This window comes from Mauremys reevesii, linkage group 4, assembly GCF_016161935.1.
Source record: "Mauremys reevesii isolate NIE-2019 linkage group 4, ASM1616193v1, whole genome shotgun sequence".
In the NCBI taxonomy this organism is placed as follows: Eukaryota; Metazoa; Chordata; order Testudines; family Geoemydidae; genus Mauremys; species Mauremys reevesii.
Genome location: NC_052626.1, coordinates 115,741,662 through 115,761,143, shown reverse-complemented (window position 1 = coordinate 115,761,143; position 19,482 = coordinate 115,741,662). Strand labels below are relative to the sequence as shown.

General features: G+C 50.7%; 1 protein-coding gene across 1 annotated transcript; it reads right to left on the bottom strand.

The window, feature by feature from the left end:
* Positions 1-2,884: 2,884 nt before the first annotated feature.
* LOC120403860 (dispanin subfamily A member 2b-like) lies at positions 2,885-9,835 on the bottom strand. Its single transcript, XM_039535711.1, has 2 exons — positions 9,508-9,835; positions 2,885-3,592 (listed from the first exon to the last, which is right to left on the bottom strand). Exons 1-2 carry the CDS (start codon positions 9,724-9,726, stop codon positions 3,383-3,385), a joined length of 429 nt encoding a protein of 142 aa, XP_039391645.1. The 5' UTR covers positions 9,727-9,835; the 3' UTR covers positions 2,885-3,382.
* Between the last annotated feature and the right edge of the window lie 9,647 nt (positions 9,836-19,482).

Genomic DNA, 19,482 nt, shown 5'->3' with positions numbered 1-19,482 from the left:
GAGTTTCCTTTTTGTCACCACCCGTGTAATAATTGTGCCTACAAACTGACCCCACTTGTGAGCTCCACTGTGAAAAGTGAGTTAAAGGTAATTAAACATCACAGTAAGCCTATAATAATAAACGCTGGTGGGAAAAGGTGCCAACGGGAGACAGCCAGACTGAACTAGTTCAAAGGAAAAGGCCTAGGGATGTAATTCAAGGACAGTGCTAAGATCACACCTGGTAAACAAGAGGAGTGTGGAACTGGAAATCAATGCCCCAATATTGGCAGGTCAGACATCCGACTGAACTGGTGGACAGAATAACGAGGGGATGGGTGATCCCACCAATCACACCCCTTTGGGATCCTCCCAATGAGACTGGGGTGGGGGTGGGTATTGAGTAGAGGTGAAGCAAGCACACTCACTGATTGAACAAAGGGGAAGGCATGGGGTTCATCAAAACGGCTGCCACCCCCATCATTTCCTGGTTCCTAGCCAGTCTCATCATCCTGAGTCGTTCTGACCAGAGCAGGCCAGAGATAAGGGACCCAGATGACACCACCACCTCCATCGACTGACTAAATCCCATCCCCCACCTGGGTGTGAGACTTTATCTTCCCCCTTCCTCCCACGTGTTCTTTTCCTTCCTTACCTTATGTCTTCTCTTGCCAATCTCTCTCCGTTTTCCTTCTGTCTAATGGAAGTCTGGCTTAGCTGGCCAGGACGGCCTATTGACAACACTGCTGTAAGCCTGGCACCAGAAAGAGGCCACTAAATGCAGTACCCTGAACATCTGGATAAGGTACAAGTTTGCCAAGTCTCAGAGAGGCTACTGAGACCACGTGCTCTGTTTTTCTAGCAGTGAGGTTGCAAGTGAAATATCAACACCAGCAACAGGAGCTGCATTTTCTATCATTGTTGTTCTTCTCTTTCTCCTTGTGTGGGTCTTGTTTTGTCGTGAAGCAAACAGGATCCGACTCCAGCCCACCTCAGCTAACTCTCTCACTCCCTCACCCCTGCCCCCCACAAGACAGCTATTACCACTGTTCTAAGCAGATGTCAGATGAGGGCTGAGGAGAGGGTTGGGGGGTCCTGAAGACTCTCTCCTGCTAAAGGGAACAAGGGATGTTGTTAGGATGAAAGCCTTATTTAAATGCTTTACATTTTAACTGTTTGTCCTTCTGCTGCATTGTCAATAAAGCGTTAAAAGACTGTTTAATTGTGCAGCTATGGTGCCAAGCCGGCTGTGGTCTCTGCCAAACCACAAACCTTGTGTTGAGTTAAGACAACTGGGGCTGTGTTAACACCTTAGGGACCCTATGTTCCATCTAAATTATTACAGTCAAGGGGCTGAGTCCTGTGTAGCTACAGGAGAGAGAAGTCAGAGGGTAAAGGAGAGGGATTGGGATTGTGATGCCCCCCAGGGATACCCAGCATTGTGAGTGAGGTGACCATATATCCCATTTGTACCAAAACAGCCCCTTTAAGCCCTACTCCGGCAATCCCCATGTTTTTAGCAAAAGTGGGTATTTGGCCTGTTTGCTTTTGCCAACTGATCAAATGCTCACTTTTGTCAAGAAAGTAGAGTGCGGATGAACGTGCTGGGGGCAGTGGGGGCAAGTGGCAATGCCAGCACTGTGCAGGGGCAGGGAAGGCAGGGCTCAAGCAAGCAACAATGCCTGCCCCAGCCTCGCGTGCAAGGGGCAAGCAGAGCTTGGATAAGCAGCGACCCCAGCCCCAAGTTGGGGGTGGGGGGGGACAGGGCTCAGGCAAGCCCTGCATGGGGAGGAGGAAGGGGGCCAAGGGCTAGCTCCATGTGGTGTCCCGTTTTTCTGTTGAGAAATATGGTCACCCTAGTTGTGAGGCCCCTCACCACCACCTGTCCTTAGCATGAGGAAGTCTTGTCTGTGCATCAGCTCCGAGACACCACAAGCACGACCTGCTAGGCTGCCACAGATCTCGCACTCTCTGTGCAGGCTCCCGATAGACGCACAGCAACCCCTGCATCCTCAGAGTGCTCCCTGCAATGCCCAGGCCCTTCACTGCACACACACACACACAGAGAAATACGAGGGTTGCCGTCCCCCAGGGGACCGTACACACCAGCCTGAATTATTTCAACTCAGGATCTCCTCCGCTTAATACCACAGCGCTGAAATACGTGGGGAGTGAAAATAAGACGACATTTATTAAAGATCAGAGGTTCAAGTGGGTAGTGAGTAAGGACGATGGAAACAGAATGATTACATGTAAAACAGAACTATTACAGGCCTCCTAGAGTCTAAACTAAACAGGCTGAACCCTTGTCTCCAGCAATTATACTCACCTAAAGCAAACTGCCAGCATCTCCAACCGACATGGTGAGGATCCCTCTTTCATGAGGCAAAAGCACTATCCTTTGGCTGCCCTGGGAAAGGAGAAAAAAAAAAAAGCCTCCCACAATCCCGTATGTAAAATTTCTCTTGGGGACCTCAGGATTTTCTGCAGGCGCACACAGACTTCTAAGGCCTGTATGTTCCTGTGCGTCAGTGGGGCTCTACCTCTGCTGTTTGGATCTGTCTCGTGGGATTTGACAGACATGGGGCCCCCCCATGAGAAAACTAGAAAGTTTGCTTGCTCTTCTGGAGTTTAAGGTCTCCAGGAGGAAAGCTGTGGAGCTGGCACCAAGCAGGGCTTATGCACTAAGTCCCCTGCAGGACTCTGTTGGTCTCCTCTTCCATGTTCCCCACATCCATGCTGCTCCCAAGATCAGCATTAATAGGAGCACTGGTATTCCCAAAAGCCAGGTGCTACCAGATTAAAAATGGATTGTTGACCCTGGGATGGAGAGTTTGGGGACCAGGATCTGTCAGGTCCTGAAGGAACTCAACTGCCTCTTTTGAAGAGAATAAAGAATAAACCATTTAGAAGAGGAAAAAAACCTTTTATTTGAAAATAGTCCCTGCACATTTCTGCCAAGAAGAGCTCTACAAAAATAATTCTCTAAAGAGAAAATTCTGAATAATCACAAGAACAATGCTGACCCTCCCTAACAACTGCAGGATCTCGGAGGGCTTTGAAAGCCAGGCAGTCTGCTTTTGGGGTGGGGGAAACAGAGCAATGTTAGAAACTCCCCCTCCCCATCTCTATAGTGACCCCTCCATCCTGTTAAGGTAGGACTTGGCTGGTGGCACTTTGGAAGGAGGATCTGCCAGCCAGTCTCAGCAGAAGGGTGGTGGCTGAAAGGGGGAGGTGGGCGGTGGAGTGTAAATCTCCACATCGCAAAGATAATTGCTGGGCTCCGGTTGCATAAGGAGAGCGCTGCCATTGACAATTTAAACAGCAGAACAAAGGCAAGCAGAGCTGAGTAAGGGAAGCTTGGGGAGAAGTCATCCAGCTGGGGAGAATCCTGAGGGGTGGTTTAGTTGCCATAGTTCATGCCGTAGTTGTTCCTGTATTGGTTATCATGTTGAACTACTTTTGAGGCAGCCACAGCTCCTGTTGCGAAGAGGATGATGATCAGAACCAATGTCAAGAGGCTCAGTACCAGGACCACGATGTTCAGGCACTTGGCAGTCTTGCCATAGCTTCCTGCTCCATCGGCGTCACCCAGAACTTTACGATCTCTGGCCTGTGGGGAGGAAGGGTAAAGAGTAAAATGTTTGGGGCACCAAGGCCTGCTTCTCAGGGTGGCTGAGCACTTGCGGCTCTCAAGACTTTGGTGGAAGGTCTAGGTGCTCATCAACTCTCAATATCCAGCTCCAACTAGCCAGTGCTGCTGGCAAGCAGAGGCTTGGGGGGGAATGAACAGAGTGATTCCCGACACGCTGCACATCTGAGACCTCCCCACTCTGTGACTTTAGCTTCCTCTTGGACCTATGGAACTGCCTCTCACTCTCTCTGCGACCTCACTCATGTGGCCCACTGCCTTGACAGCCCCTCGGCTGAACTCCTCCTCCCCACAGGTTCTCATCTTCCCTCACCTTGATTTCCAGCAACTCCTCTGTGGCCTCCCTTAGCACCACCCCTCAAGACACCAACATGTGTGGAACCAACCTACCTGCCTGCTCAGACGCCCCCCCATGAATCACACACAGATCTTCCGTGCCCTCAGAACTGCCCTCTCTTTCCAGATTAAGTTCCAAGTTGCCCTCCTTGTTTTTAAGTCTTCCCATAGATTTGCTGTAGCCAATTTCACCAGCTCTCTTGCTCCCTCTCATCCTGCCCACTGCTTTCAGTCTTCTAGCAGCTTGTCTTTCACTTTGCAGAGAGACAAGGTGGGTGAGGTAATTCCTTTTATTGGGCCAACTTCTGTTGCCAAAAGAGACAAGGTTGTACATTTCACCAGCTTCTGTGGGCCCATTAAAAGACATGACCTCCCCCACCTTACCTTGTCTCCTTTATATCCAGGGACCAACACAGCTACACCACCACATTTACACACAGTATGGACATTTTCAGTAGGGAGAGACCATATGGCCGAATTACCCATTTATTCACTACTGTATATTATGTCTTTATCCCATTGTTTAATTTATTCCATGGAGCGCATGGACATGCACAGTTGTCCAGGAGGGCAGAATTCAGACACAGAAGTCCAGTGACATGTTAATTGTGCTGCCCAGGAGAACCAGCAGAGCACCAGCGCTGCCAGGCAAAAACAGGCAACCAGTAAATTCACAGATGGGACCATTATGAGAATATAGTCCAGCTTCCTGCAGCACAGAGAATTTCACCCAACAATCCCTGCATTTAACCAACAACTTGTGGTTGAAATAGACCCTACTTCCCAGGCTCTCAGAACTGCATTCTTTCCATTATTGGGAATTTATCCATTTGGGACATGATTCCAGAATAAGGTAGTGTGTGACTTTAAAGCATTATAGCTATAGTGGAATAGCTCCCTGTGTGGATGCTCTTATTTCAGAATGCTGCAATCCTGGATTCATAGTGTAAGAAATGTGTAAGAGACAGTATGGTGTTTGTAAAATTAAATCTTCCTAGGAGTGCATACTTAATAGATGGTAAGGTATATTATGTGTGGGTAGTGAGCAGTAGAGTCTGAGATTAAAGAGGAATCTTTACAGTTTAAAGCACCAAAAATGTAGCTCAACTGGTCAGTTCTAATGGGACATGAATGCCACCACTTTATATACATTGCTATAGAAAGCATCACTGTGTACCCAGGCCAACACCCTCTGCATGCACAGGTCCTACCAGTTAAGTGGAATACTCCACTGCTTCCCGCCTCCTCTCTGGACTTCAAATAAAATAAATGTAAATTTACATTTGGGCTATACAAGACTTTAAACACATTCAAGTCCGGTGAAAGACATGATGAGTAATTGTCTTGCAGGGGGGTGCGGGGGTTGGGGGGGGGTGAGGAGAGAAAGGACTCCTGCAATCTTCTATGGTTGAGCTGACTACTGCTGTCAAAACTAAGGTCGGCTGTGCTTCTGAATGAGAACATCCATACACGGGTCTCTGGCAGTGTAACTTGTGTGCATTAATGTCACACTTTTAGCATCACACCGTGTAGACACGCTCTTATTAGTAAAAGGAAGCAACTAAGGGAAATTGTGGTGGGGAGGCCTCTTAATTCCTTTAGTTTAAAATGCTTTAACTGGTTTTCCCATGACACCCATGCAAACAGGAGGATGCAGACATTTAGATACCTCCCCAAAGTGCAGCAGAACAAAATATGCAGCATGCCTAAAAGGTGGATTGAAATTAAAATAAGCAATTAGGAGCATAAACAATTCAGTTGAAAAGTCAACATTTAAGTATGCAACAAACGAAGTAACAGATGTGCAAAGTGTGCGCTTCAGGCTTTGCAGGACAGGGGGTTACTTACAGAAATAAGGATTTTTTAATACATTTGCAATTACAAAGGGTGGGAGGTGGGGGGGAAAATCACTTTATTGAAAGTCCAAAATGGTACTGGATGCTACAGCAAAGTACAACCATTTTAGGTATATGGATTCTGAAAGGTAACAGCTTAATATTAAGCTAGGGCATCCGAAGTGGCAGCTGAAAGCAAGGTTAGCCTGCAACAGAAAGCATCGGGCTGCGTAGGGCACCTGAAAATTTGGGGCACCCTTGGGTCTTAGTGTCCACCCTCCTGCTCTTCCTATCTTTGTTCTGACCCTTCCCACAGGCTCCCACACCTAGCTGCTGCCGCCTGGTGAGTCTTCCTCTAGAGGGGATCTAGGGCTTGTCTACACTGTGGAAGTTGACAAAACTTCAAAACTTTTGTCTTTCACAGGTACTTAAAGCTAAAGCCCCCCGCCCCCCACCAGTGAAAGAAAAAAGTTTTGCTGAGGCAAGTGGCAGCGTGAACGTGGCTTTGCCAGCAGGAGTGCTCTCCTGCCAACAAAGCTAATGCAGTTCACTGGGCTGGAAATATTTTGTCCTCAAAAGTGCAGACAACGTTTACGCACGCTGACATTTAGTGACAAGGCTAAAAGCTGCTTGGTGTAGACAAGCCCCAGTCTGAGCCACGCCAGGCCAGGCACCTTGCACCAGTGGGCGGCTCCCTGTATCCTGCTGGCCCCAGGCCATGCCACCCAGACGGCACCCAAAAACCCGGTCCCGACAGCCGGGTGGGTGAGGCCAGGACACAGGCATCCAGCCCTGCTGCCTGTGAGCCCCCCTCAGGCCCCAGCGCTTTGGTCCTGAACTCACACTGGTGCCCAGCGCTGCCCCCGAGCAGGGGGTTTCGGATGTTCATTTATGGCAGCCCTCCCCAGAGATGCACCTGGGCCCTTCGCGTGGGGCTGCTGGGGCAAAGCCAGGCCTGTGGGTGGGACATGCTGGGGGGGGGGGTTGACCCTTTGTGCCCGCTGGCCATGCCACCTCCTCCTGGGGCTGGCAGCCCTTCTGCCCTGCTCCCCTCCGGCTGCCCCACCTCCCAGGACCCACCCGTGGGGTAACACCAAACCCCCCAGGGCCCCTCCTGTGACTTGCCAGCCCCTCAGAGGATCCAGCCACCAAGGACCCCCCCTGAGCGCTGGGCAGAAGCTGCAACTGGGTCTGTGCCAGAGCCCTGGGTGCTGGAGCCAGGTGTGGTACCCACCCCCACGCCCCCACAGCATAGGCCCAGGGCAGGAAGGAGCTCATTTCACCCAGGGGGGGCCTTTGCACAGCCCCCCTCCCGAGGCTGCCCGGGCGTAGGGTGGTGTCTGGCTCAGCCAGGGCTCAAGTTCAGTCTGTAACTGTATGATAAGGAATAAACATTAATTTAAAAAAAAAAACTTAAAAGTGAAAAGCCTCCAGCCTGCTAGACCTACTAGCACAGCACTGAAACTGTTAAAGAGCCATTCAAGGGGTAATGAAGCCATTTAACAGGCATTTGCCAACCCCCAAGTGTATACTGCCAGTTTCTGACTTTACTGACAAAAAGAGGTGTGTATCACTGTAATATTTACTCAGAACATGTTAGGGCTAATCTACACTGGCAATACTGCTTTACCGTGGCTTTCCACCTCCACGAGGGGTGCAGCTCCCAGCGCTGGTGCACTGTCTTCACTGAGACTTTACAGTGCTGAAACTTGCTGTGCTCAGGGGATGCTTTCCTCACACGCCTGAGCGAGAAAGTTGCAGCGCTGTAAAGTGTGGACAAGCCCTTAGTCTACAGGACCTTAGTTTAAAATTTGCTTTAAAAATATTTCATTAGTGTGTTGCTGAAGATTATAAAGTCACATCTCTAAAAAAAATCCTAGCGCAGATTTTTAGATGCACAATCTGAGTATTCATCTTTAGCCTTAAGTGTTTGGATCTTCAGACATACAGTTTTTTAAAATAAATCCTTCAAAAGACCACTCTTATCTAAAATACACATTTTAATAGTTCAGAAAAGAGCAACTAAAATGATTAGGGGTTTAGAGAGGGTCCCATATGAGGAAAGATTAAAGAGGCTAGGACTCTTCAGTTTGGAAAAGAGAAGACTAAGGGGGGACATGATAGAGGTATATAAAATCATGAGTGATGTTGAGAAAGTGGATAAGGAAAAGTTATTTACTTATTCCCATAATACAAGAACTAGGGGTCACCAAATGAAATTAATAGGCAGCAGGTTTAAAACAAATAAAAGGAAGTTCTTCACACAGCGCACAGTCAACTTGTGGAACTCCTTACCTGAGGAGGTTGTGAAGGCTAGGACTATAACAATGTTTAAAAGGGGGCTGGATAAATTCATGGTGGCTAAGTCCATAAATGGCTATTAGCCAGGATGGGTAAGAATGGTGTCCCTAGCCTCTGTTCGTCAGAGGATGGAGATGGATGGCAGGAGAGAGATCACTTGATCATTGCCTGTTAGGTTCACTCCCTCAGGGGCACCTGGCATTGGCCACTGTCGGTAGACAGATACTGGGCTAGATGGACCTTTGGTCTGACCCAGTATGGCCGTTCTTATGTTCTTAATTACCATAGTACAAAAACTTGCTTCTCAAGTCTTTCTGTCCATCCCTTTCCCCCTTCACCTCCCTGCTGAAGAGAGCCCTTAGAGGGACAACACCCCTTTCCTTCCAGATAGCTGGACAAATGAGTTTCCCTCTCTTTACTTCTGACTATGTGATGAACTAGTTTTATGAGACCCCTCCAGCAAAATCAGTACCGTAGTTAGATATAAATTTTTTTGTTATGCCTAAAATCTTTGGAAACATTTTTTAAAGTTGATGAAATTTAATCTGGCTGGTAGTGGTGACCCCTTTTCCAAGTACTAGGGTGCTGTTGACAAAGGCAATCCCCATTGGAGGATCAAAGGAAACTGAAGAAGTTTTTACACCAATCCCAGGAATCAGCCTTGAAGTTATAGGCCCCCAGAATGAACTTGCGTTATAAAAACAAATTAGCATTAAAGACTGTAAGTTATAAGATTGCAAAACAAACAGGAAATGTTCCATTGGAAGTGCTGTGCAATGTGATTGCTGAAGCTACTAGCAACCGTTCATATTTTCAAAGCTGATTTGCTGTTAAAAATACAAGTTAAATAGCACAATGACATCTCTCTGCACAATGTTACCAGAGGGAAATGACCAAGTGCCAACGATAATTCAAAAAAAGGGGCATTTAAAAACCAAATAATGTAAAGGAGGTGAAACTATATTCCCAGCAGATTACATGAAAGGGAGTCCAGTTCAGGGACTCAGAACCTTGGATCAGACAACTTGGCAAACTGCTGTGAGGCTTTCTGCAGACACACAGCTGATAAAGGGTTACTTCTAACACTGCTACTAGGCACGGCAAGCATAAGTTTTTGGGTGGGGGTGCAGGGGGATGCATATCAAATATTTCTCTGATCCAAGTCTCCTTTGGCCGCTCCATCCATGATTTCAGAGAGGGAAGAGCAGCCTTACCCAGAAGTGCCTTTAAGGTCACAGCCTGGGGAAGTGGGTGCCCAGCTGTCCTGTCCTGTCAGTCTGCCCCGCAAGCCCTGTTTTCACAACTCCCGCAGGTGGTTAACTGGGGTCACTTTCACCCCCTCCCTGGGCCGGGCACCTGTCACTCGCGGGCAGCGTCCCAAGCCCTGGTGCCTGCCCCGCTCACCTTGAAGGAGAAGGCCAGAGCCGTGAAGCCGAGGCAGCAGACGTTGCAGAAGATGGTGTTGAAGAGGGACCACAGCACGAAGTCGCGGGGCGGCTGCTGCACGGGGAAGCCCTGCGCGGGGCCGGTGTAGGGGTAGGTGGAGTACGGAGGAGCCGCGGCGCTCGGCCCCACCTTGCCGCGGTCGCAGGGCTGCAGGTCGATGCTCACGCTGGAGTCCATGGCGCGGCGCTGCCCCCAAACAGCTCTGCGCGATCCCCACCGCGGGGCTCCAGATATGCCGGGCGGTGCGGGCCGGCCCCGGCGGGGCGGAGCTCGGCCGCGAAAGGGCTGAGCACAACTGGGAATCGAAACTTTCAGGTTCCGGAGAAAAATAAGTAAGGGGTAGGGGGAACTCTAGGGTACAAGGTGCGGGAGGGCAGGGTGGATACAAATCAGTGATTTGTTTAAAACAATCCAAAAAATCGGATTTTTAGTGAGAGACTTTAAATTGGATTGTTGTGATTTAAATCAGATTTTGTTGATAAAATCCTTTTTGAGGAAAAACCGATCTCAGGATAGTTTTAATTAAGATACCTTCTAGCTCAAAGATTTCGCCTCATGGACTAGAGAGTCTAGCTTATAAGTCTGTGGTATGAGACAATATATTCATGTAATGTTTAAAATAAGTTTGGTATGTGTTCCGATCGTTCATGGCTTAGGGACCCAATTGTATGGGGTTCCAGGGGCTTCTGTATAGGTTATTTAGGTTAATCTTTCTATCTACCCAATGGGACTCAGTGCTCAATCTAGAACAGGGGTGGGCAAACTACAGCCCGGGGGCCACATCCGGCCCTCCAGATGTTTTAATCTGGCCCTTGAGCTCCCGCCAGGGGCTTTCCCTGCTCCTGCGCTCCAGCTGGGGGCTTGCCCTGCTCTGTGTGTGCTGTGGCTCTGCACAACTCCGGGAAGCAGCAGCAGGGCCTCCCTCCAGTTCCTATGTGTAGGGGCAGCCAGGGGGCTCCGCACACTGCCCCCAGCCCAAGCTCCGCCCCCACAGTTCCCATTGGAACCACGGCCAATGGGAGCTATAGGGGCGGCACCTGCAGACGGGGCAGCGCGCAGAGCCACTTGCCCACATCTCCGCGTCGGAGCTGGAGGGGGGACATGCCATTGCTTCTGGGAGCTGCTTGAGGTAAGCGCCGCCTGGAGCCTGCACCCCTGACCCCCTCCCGTGCCCCAACCCCCTGCCCCAGCCCTGATCCCCTCCCGCCCTCCAAACCCCTTGGTCCCAGCTTAGAGCACCTTCCTGCACCCCCAACCCCTCATCTCCAGTCCTACCTCAGAGCCAGTACCCCCCGCTAGAGCTCTCACCCCCCTGCACCCTAACATCCTGCCCCAGCCCAGAGCCCCCTACCGCACCCTGAACTCCTCATTTCTTGCCCCACCCCAGAGCCCGCACCTCCAGTCAGAGCCCTCAGCCCCTCCCGTACCCCAACCCCCAATTTCATGAGCATTCATGGCCCCAGGGCCGGCTCCAGACCCCAGCGCGACAAGCACGCACGTGGGGCGGCAGTTGCCGGCAGGGGCGGCAGATTGGGCCGGCGGACCTGCCGCAGTCACGCCTGCGGGAGGTCCACCAGAGCCCTGGGACGACCGGACCTGCCGCAGGCATGACTGCGGAAGGGGTGCTCCTCCCGCGGCTCCAGTGGACCTTCCGCAGGCGTCACTGCGGACGGTTCGCTGGTCGCGCGGGTCGGCTGGACCTCCCGCAGGCATGCCTGCGGCAGCTCAACCACTGCCGCCGGACCAGCGAACCGGCCGCAGCTGCGGGAGGTCCAGCCGAGCCGCGCAACTAGCGGACCCTCACCAGTCAAGCCCGCGGGAGGTCCGCTGCTCCCAGGGCTCCGGGGCGCCTCCCGCGCATGACTGCTTGGGGTGGTGGAATATGTAGAGCCGCCCCTGCATGGCCCGCCATACTATTTTCATACCCAGATGTGGCCCACAGGCCAAAAAGTTTGCCCACCCCTGATCTAGAAGATACCATCAGAGATGCTTAGTTTTGCAGTTCTCAAACTGTGGGTTTGCATCTGCAGAGGTAACATGCTTGTTAACAGCAAAAATGTTTTAAAATAAACAATATAGAGAGGTGAGAAATAATAGACCTCAACCCTATTGTCCCTCTGCAAATTTGTGTACACAGAGTCAATCCCTTAACTCTCTCTAAAAGTGCAACGTTTCAAAAAGTTCAATGAATAGAAGATTGTTGGGGGTGGAATAGATCTGGACAAGGAGAAGTCTGGAGATAAATGTGAGACGGGAGGGACAGGCAGTAGAAACAAAAGTAAAACTGTTTGAGCAGCATATTCCAGAAGTCTTGAGGGCTTTCTGAGTGTAGCCTTCATTGATTTGAGATGTACCATACTATTCCTGTAATGGCAGCAGGCAGCAGTTTGGGAATAAGAACCATTCAAGAAATACATGTTTGCTGATGATGTTTTAAAGAAAATCACACAAGTGAACACATAGAATCATAGAATATTAGGGTTGGAAGAGACCTCAGGAGATCGTCTAGTCCAATCCCCTGCTCAGAGCAGGACCAACACCAACTAAATCATCCCAGCCAGGGCTTTGTCAAGCCGGGCCTTCAAAACCTCTAAGGATGGTGTCAGGTTCCCTCCCCACTCTGAACTTTAGGGTACAGATATGGGGACCTGCATGACCCCCTAATCTTATTTCTACCAATTTAGGTTAAAAACTCCCCTATTCCTTGGATTAAGTAACGCTGCCACCACCAAGTGATTTAAACAAACATTTAGGGATGGCCACTTGGAGCCCTACCTTCCCCAAATATCCCCCCAAGTCCCTACACCCCCTTTCCTGGGCAGGCTTGAGAATAATATCCTCAAAAATTGGTACAGGTGAACACAGACCCAAACCCTTGGATCTTGAAACAATGAAAGTATCTTGTCCCCTTATTGGTCCTTTTGGTCATGTGCCAGCTAGGTTACCTGATTTTCTTAACCCTTTACAAGTAAAAGGATTTTGTGCCTCCAGCCAGGAGGGATTTTATAGTACTGTATATAGGAAGGTTGTTACCCTTCCCTTTATATTAATGACAGCTGGCAATTCCACCACTTCCCTAGGTAACCCATTCCAGTGCTTCACCACCCTCCTAGTGAAATAGTGTTTCCTAATATCCAGCCTAGACCTCCCACACTGCAACTTGAGACCATTGCTCCTTGTTCTGTCATCTGCCACCACTGAGAATAGCTGAGCTCCATCCTCTTTGGAATCCCACTTCAGGTAGTTGAAGGCTGCTATCAAATCCCCCCTCACTCTTCTCTTCTGCAGACTAAATAATCCCAGTTCCCTCAGTCTCTCCTCGTAAGACATGTGCCCCAGCCCCCCAGTCATTTTCATTTCCCTCCGCTGGACTCTCCAATTTGTCCACATCCCTTCTGTAGTGGGCGGGGGGAACCAAAACTGGACACAATACTTCAGGTGTGGCCTCACCAGTGCCTAATAGAGGGGAATAATCACTTCCCTCGATCTGCTGGCAATGCTCCTACTAATGGAACCCAATATGCCATTAGTCTTCTTGATTACAAGGGCACACTGCTGACTCATATCAAGCTTCTCATTCACTGTAATCCCCAGGTCCTTTTCTGCAGAACTGCTGCTTATCCAATCACTCCACAGCCTGCAGCGGAGCATGGGATTCTATCTTCCTAAGTGCAGGACTCTGCACTTGTCCTTGTGGAACCTCATGAGATTTCTTTTTATCCCAATCCTCCAATTTGTCCAGGTCACTCTGGACCCTATCCCTACCCTCCAGCATATCTACCTCTCCCCCCAGCTTAGTGTCATCTGCGAACTTGCTGAGGGTGCAAGTCTTCCAATCATCCAGATAATTAATAAAGATGTTGAACAAAACCAGCCCCCGCCCCAGCCCCAGTACCGACCCTTGGGGCACTCCGCTTGATACCAGCTACCAACGAGACATCGAACTGTGGATCACTACCCGTTGAGCCAGACAACCTAGCCAGCTTTCTATCCACCTTATAGTCCATTCATCCAATCCATACTTCTTTAACTTGCTGACAAGATTACTGTGGGAGACCATATCAAAAGCTTTGCTAAAGTCCAGATATATCACATCCACCACTTTCCCCATATTCACAGAGCTAGTTATCTCATCATAGAAGGCAATCAGGTTGGTCAGGCATGACTTGCCCTTGGTGAATCCATGTTGACTGTTCCTGATCACCTTCCTCTCCTCCAAATGCTTCAAAATGGATTCCTTGAGGACCTGCTCCATGATTTTTGTGGGGACTGAAGTGAGGCTGACCAGTCTGTAGTTCCCCAGGTTCTCTTTCTTCCCTTTTTAAAGAAAAAGGTACTATTTTTGCCTTGTTCCAATCATGCAGGACCTCCCCCGATTGTCATGAATTTTCAAAGATAATGGCTAATGACTCTGAAATCACATCAGACAACTCCCTCAGCACCCTCGGATGTATTAGATCTGGACCCATGGACTTGTGCATGTCCAGCTTTTCTAAATAGTCCTTAACCTGTTCTTTCACCACTGAGGGCTGCTAACCTCCTCCCCATATTGTGTTGTCCAGTGCAGCAGTCGGGGAGCTGACTTTGTCTGCGAAGACTGAAGCAAAAAAAGCATTGAGTACTTCAGCTTTTTCCACATCTCTCACTGTGTTGCCACCCCCATTCAGTAAGTGTTCCACACTTTCCCTGACCTTCTTCTTGTTGCTAACATACCTCCAGAAACCCTTCTTGTTACCTTTCACATCCCTTGCTAGCTGCAACTCCAACTGTGCCTTGGCCTTCCTGATTATACCCCTGCATGCTCTAGCAATATTTGTATACTCCTCCCTAGTCATCTGTCCAAATTTCCACTTCTTGTAAGCTTCCTTTTTGAGTTTAAGCTCACTGAAGATTTCACCATTAAGCCAAGCTGGTCACCTGCCATATTGTTATTCTTTCTGCACATCGGGATAGTTTGTTCCTGCACCTTTTAAAATACAGCCAGCTCTCCTGGACTCCTTTCCCCCTCATATTAGCCTCCGAGGGGATCCTGCCCATCAGTTGCCTAACAGAGTCTAAGTCTGCTTTTTTGAAGTCCTGAGTCCATATTTTGCTACTCTCCTTTCTTCCTTTTGTCAGGATCCTAAACTTAGCCATCTCATGGTCACTGCTGCCTAAGTTGCCACCCACTTCTATTTCCCCTACCAATTCTTCCCTGTTCGTAAGCAGCAGGCAGGGCCGCCCAGAGGGGGGGGCAAAGGGGGCAATTTGCCCCGGGCCCCGGGCTCCGCGGGGGCCCCCAAGAGAACAGCGGGGGCTCCCACCTCCGCCCCTCTCCTGGAGCCTCAGTGCATCAAACGCCGAGTCTCCGCCGGGGCCCCTGAGCCCCGCCCCGCTCCGAGCCGCGTTGCCAGGGGGCGGGGCTGGGAGCTCTGGGCTGAGCTCTGCTCCCTCCGCTCGGCGTGGAGCTCCCAGCCCCGCCCCCTCACCACGCGGCTCTGAGCGGGACGGAGCTCAGGCCCCACCGGCCGCACACTGCGGCTGTTCCGGCGAGGCACTGAGACTCCGGGTGAGGAGGGAGCCGGGGGTAAGAGGTTGGGGGTGGAAGCGGGGGCCGCCGCCGAAGCGCAGCCCGGTCTTCGGCGGTAATTCGGCGGCGGGGGGCCCCTTCCGTTCCGGGACCCGCCGCCGAAGTGCCCCGAAGACCCGCGGCGGGGACCTCCCCCACCGCCGAATTACTGCTGAAGACCGGGCTGCACTTCAGCGGCGGGTCCCGCTTCGGCGGTAATTCGGCGGCGGGGGGCCCCCGCCGCGGGTCTTCGGGGCACTTCGGCGGCGGGTCCCAGAAGTGGTCAATACAAACCTGATTTTAAAATACTTGAATGTTTAAGTAAATTTAAAAATTCATATGCTTGTTTTATTAAAATATTTGATGTTTGCTGTTGAAGTAAAAATCCAGAATACATGACGTTGTTGTTTTAGTTAAATAAAACAATTCAAATGTCTGTCTGGTGATGTTCTCCTCCTAATACAGCATAGCAAGAAAATCCTCCAAATATTAATAATTAACCTGTTGAATTGGAGATAGTTCACTTCCCAATGACTTCATAAATATCTGCTTTAATTACCTTTCATAAATGAAATATCAAACAATCATTAATTTTCTGATATAGTGTAAAACTAATCAAAATAAATTACTTTAAACATGTATCGTGTGTACCTTCTAAAAATGAAACCTACATATATCTCTGAGTTGTTAAGAATATGTATTAAGGTTATAACAACCAACGTTTATGTAGAAATCCATGATTAAATCGAGTTTTCCTGACTAGTGATTGTCATAAACAGTTAGTTAAGGGTTCAGGTTTTTGTCTACCTGTAAAGGGTTAACAAGCAGTACCTGTGGACACCTGACCAGAGGACCAATGAGGGACAAGATAATTTCAAATCCCGGTGGAGGGAAGTTTTTTTCCTGTTCTTTGTTTTTTGGAGAGTCTCTCTCGGGAATTAAAAGAGTCCAGACATCTTAATCAAGTCCTCCCAGGTTTCTGCAATAAATTCTTCTATTCAAGCTAGTGAGTATTAGCAAGGAACTAGTATTCTTATACTTTTATTTCTGTATTTGCAATTCTGTGTTTTGCTATAGAATTTCTTTAAGTCTGTACTGTTATTGCTTTTACTGAGAAAGAAGGGAGGGGGAATTCTCTCCAGAGATTGATAAGTTTATTGTTCCATTTTGGTTACAGAGACAGTGACTTTCTTTTTATTCTTTAATAAATTCTTTTCTATTAAGGACTTGTTTGACCTTTCCTTGGGTGGATTCTCAGGGAAAGAGGAGGGGGAGGTATCCCTCTGTAGTTAAATCCCAGTATTTCTCCTAGGAAAAGGGAGGGGGGAGGAAGCAGGGGGAATGGTTTATTTCTCCTGGGTGTAAGAACTCCATGGATTTGGGGCTCTTGGGATCCCCTAGGATTTTGGGGAAGGATTGTGTCCCAATCCACGTACCTGATTGGGTGGTGGCAGCTTTTACCAGATCTAAACTAGGATTTTTAGTTTAGAGGGAAACCAGTGCAGGTCCCCATTTTGGAACCCAACAGCTCCAAGTGGGGGTGAGACCTATGACATGGTTGGCAGCGGTGATGAACCTGGCAAGGCATTTCTACCAAAAGGCAGTTTTGAAGCAGTTTTCAGGGTTAGAAGGAGTTTCAGCTACGTTGGCTGAAGGGAATACAGTTTTTCTAACCAGGCTTTTGTTACAAGGAACTCCCTGCTGAGAGGGTACTTAGCAATTGCGAGAGAGAGGCAAGACAGGTTTTCCACCTTCTTGGGAGCAAGGAGGGGGAGAGTGTTTGTGATTTAAATCAAATCCACCCTGTTGTAGGGACATGCTAGGGGAAGCAGAGCTGTAGGGGGCAGGCTGGAGGAGGTAGCGGGAGCTCACTGTAGGGCTACAGGCTAGAGGGAGAGGGTGTGATAGGGACAGATCAGTGGAGGGGGAGCTGGAGGGGGCGGGTTGAGGAAGCTGGATCTGTCGCTATGGGGTACAGGCTGGGGGAGCTGTAGCGGGAGGGGTGGGTTGGAGGAGCTGGATCTGTCATTACGGGGTACAGGCTGGGGGAACTGTAAGGGGCGGTTTGGGGAAGCTGGATCTGTCATTATGGGGTACAGGCTGGGGGAGCTGTAGCGGGTGGTGTGGGTTTGGGAAGCTGGATCTGTCGCTATGGGGTACAGGCTGGGGGAGCTGGAGGGAGCAGTTTGGGGAAGCTGGATCTGTCGCTATGGGGTACAGGCTGGGGGAGCTGTAGCAGGGAGGGTGGGTTTGGGAAGCTGGATCTGTCGCTATGGGGTACAGGCTGGGGGAGCTGTAGCGGGAGGGGTGGGTTTGGGAAGCTGGATCTGTGACTATGGGGTACAGGCTGGGGGAGCTGTAGCAGGGAGGGTGGGTTTGGGAAGCTGGATCTGTGACTGTGGGGTACAGGCTGGGGGAGCTGTAGGGAGCAGTTTGGGGAAGCTGGATCTGTCGCTATGGGGTACAGGCTGGGGGAGCTGCAGGGAGCAGTTTGGGGAAGCTGGATCTGTCACTATGGGGTACAGGCTGGGGGAGCTGTAGCAGGGAGGGTGGGATTGGGAAGCTGGATCTGTCGCTATGGGGTACAGGCTGGGGGAGCTGTAGCAGGGAGGGGTGGGTTTGGGAAGCTGGATCTGTCGCTATGGGGTACAGGCTGGGGGAGCTGTAGCGGGAGGGGTGGGTTTGGGAAGCTGGATCTGTCACTATGGGGTACAGGCTGGGGGAGCTGTAGCAGGGAGGGTGGGATTGGGAAGCTGGATCTGTCGCTATGGGGTACAGGCTGGGGGAGCTGTAGCGGGGAGGGTGGGATTGGGAAGCTGGATCTGTCGCTATGGGGTACAGGCTGGGGGAGCTGTAGCAGGGAGGGTGGGATTGGGAAGCTGGATCTGTCGCTATGGGGTACAGGCTGGGGGAGCTGCAGGGAGCAGTTTGGGGAAGCTGGATCTGTCGCTATGGGGTACAGGCTGGGGGAGCTGTAGCAGGAGGGGTGGGATTGGGAAGCTGGATCTGTGACTATGGGGTACAGGCTGGGGGAGCTGCAGGGAAAGGGGACAGGTTGAGGGGGACAGACCAAAAGGGGATTTGCCAAGAGGGAGCAGCCTCTGGATGCAGTGGAGAACAGTAGCAGTGGGACTATCATGAGGGCAGGCTCTGGGTGAGAGCAGCAGACTATGGATACAGTGTGACCGGAGGTGTCCACTCTCCAAGAGGCCACCAAAGCAAGGAGTTAAGGGGAGGGAGAGACCAACCTGCTTTTCCACCCCCTCAGCATGTGACTGATTGCACTTACTCTCCCTGGCCTGCTGAGGTGCAGCTCAGTGTAACGGCGGATGATCATTCTACCCTTAGCTCAGCCCCTTTGCAATGGAGGCCTTCTGCATCTGGGAGGCCCAAGTTGGTTTCCATTCTCTGTTGTGACTCTCCCACCCTCATTGGATTGATTGTTTGCACCAGGCTGGAGGAACATTCAGACACACGGATTGTTGTGGGCTGAGCCTTATCATTTAGGCTACTTGCACAGCCTTTGAAATACCCACTTGTTGGGGAGCTCAGGGCCCAATGCAGAAGTGAAAGATGCTACAGTAAGTTGCAACACACATGCAGAGCAGGCAGCAAGGTGCCACAGGAAGCACCGGTGGTCAGCATTAGGAGTAGGGACTGTGCCAGGAGGAGCAGAGCACACATTAGAGGGAACTAGACTGGGGCGAGTGAGAACCCAGTGGAAGCGGCTAGTGGCTCTGGTGTCACTAGAGACACAGCTAGGAGATTGTGGCTCTGCTTTAGTGTGTGTAACTTAGTTTGAGGTCTAGGAAAGCCAGACTCCTTAGCTTCCAGACTCTCTCCTTCTTGTGAATTCACAAGACCGCCCAGTCAAGGCTAAGGAGGAGCTCTGCAGGGTTTTGTGGCTGCCTCTCCACCTCTGGATCTTCCTCCTGCAGCTACCCTCTTTGCAGGCATCTCTCTGCCTGGAGAGCTCCTCTAGGGCAGTGCTTTTCAAACTTTTTTTCTGGTGACCCAGTTGAAGAAAATTGTTGATGCCCATGACCTAACGGAGCTGGGGATGAGGGGTTTGGGGTATGGGAGGGGCTCAGGGCTGGGGCAGGGGATTGGGGTGCAGGAGGGGGCTCCGGGTTTGGGGGAGCTCAGGGCTGGGGCAGGTGATTGGTATATGGCAGGGGGGTCAGGGCTCTGGGTTGGGGGTGCAGGCTCTAGGGTGGGGCCAGGGATAAGGGCTTTGGGGTGTAGGAAGGGGCTCCAGGTTTGGGGGGCTCAGGACTGGGGTAGGGGATTGAGGTGTGTGGTTGGGACGTGGGCTTACCTCGGGCGGCTCCCGGTCAGTGGCGCAGCGGGGTGCAGAGGCAGGCTTCCTGCCTGTCCTGGCACCG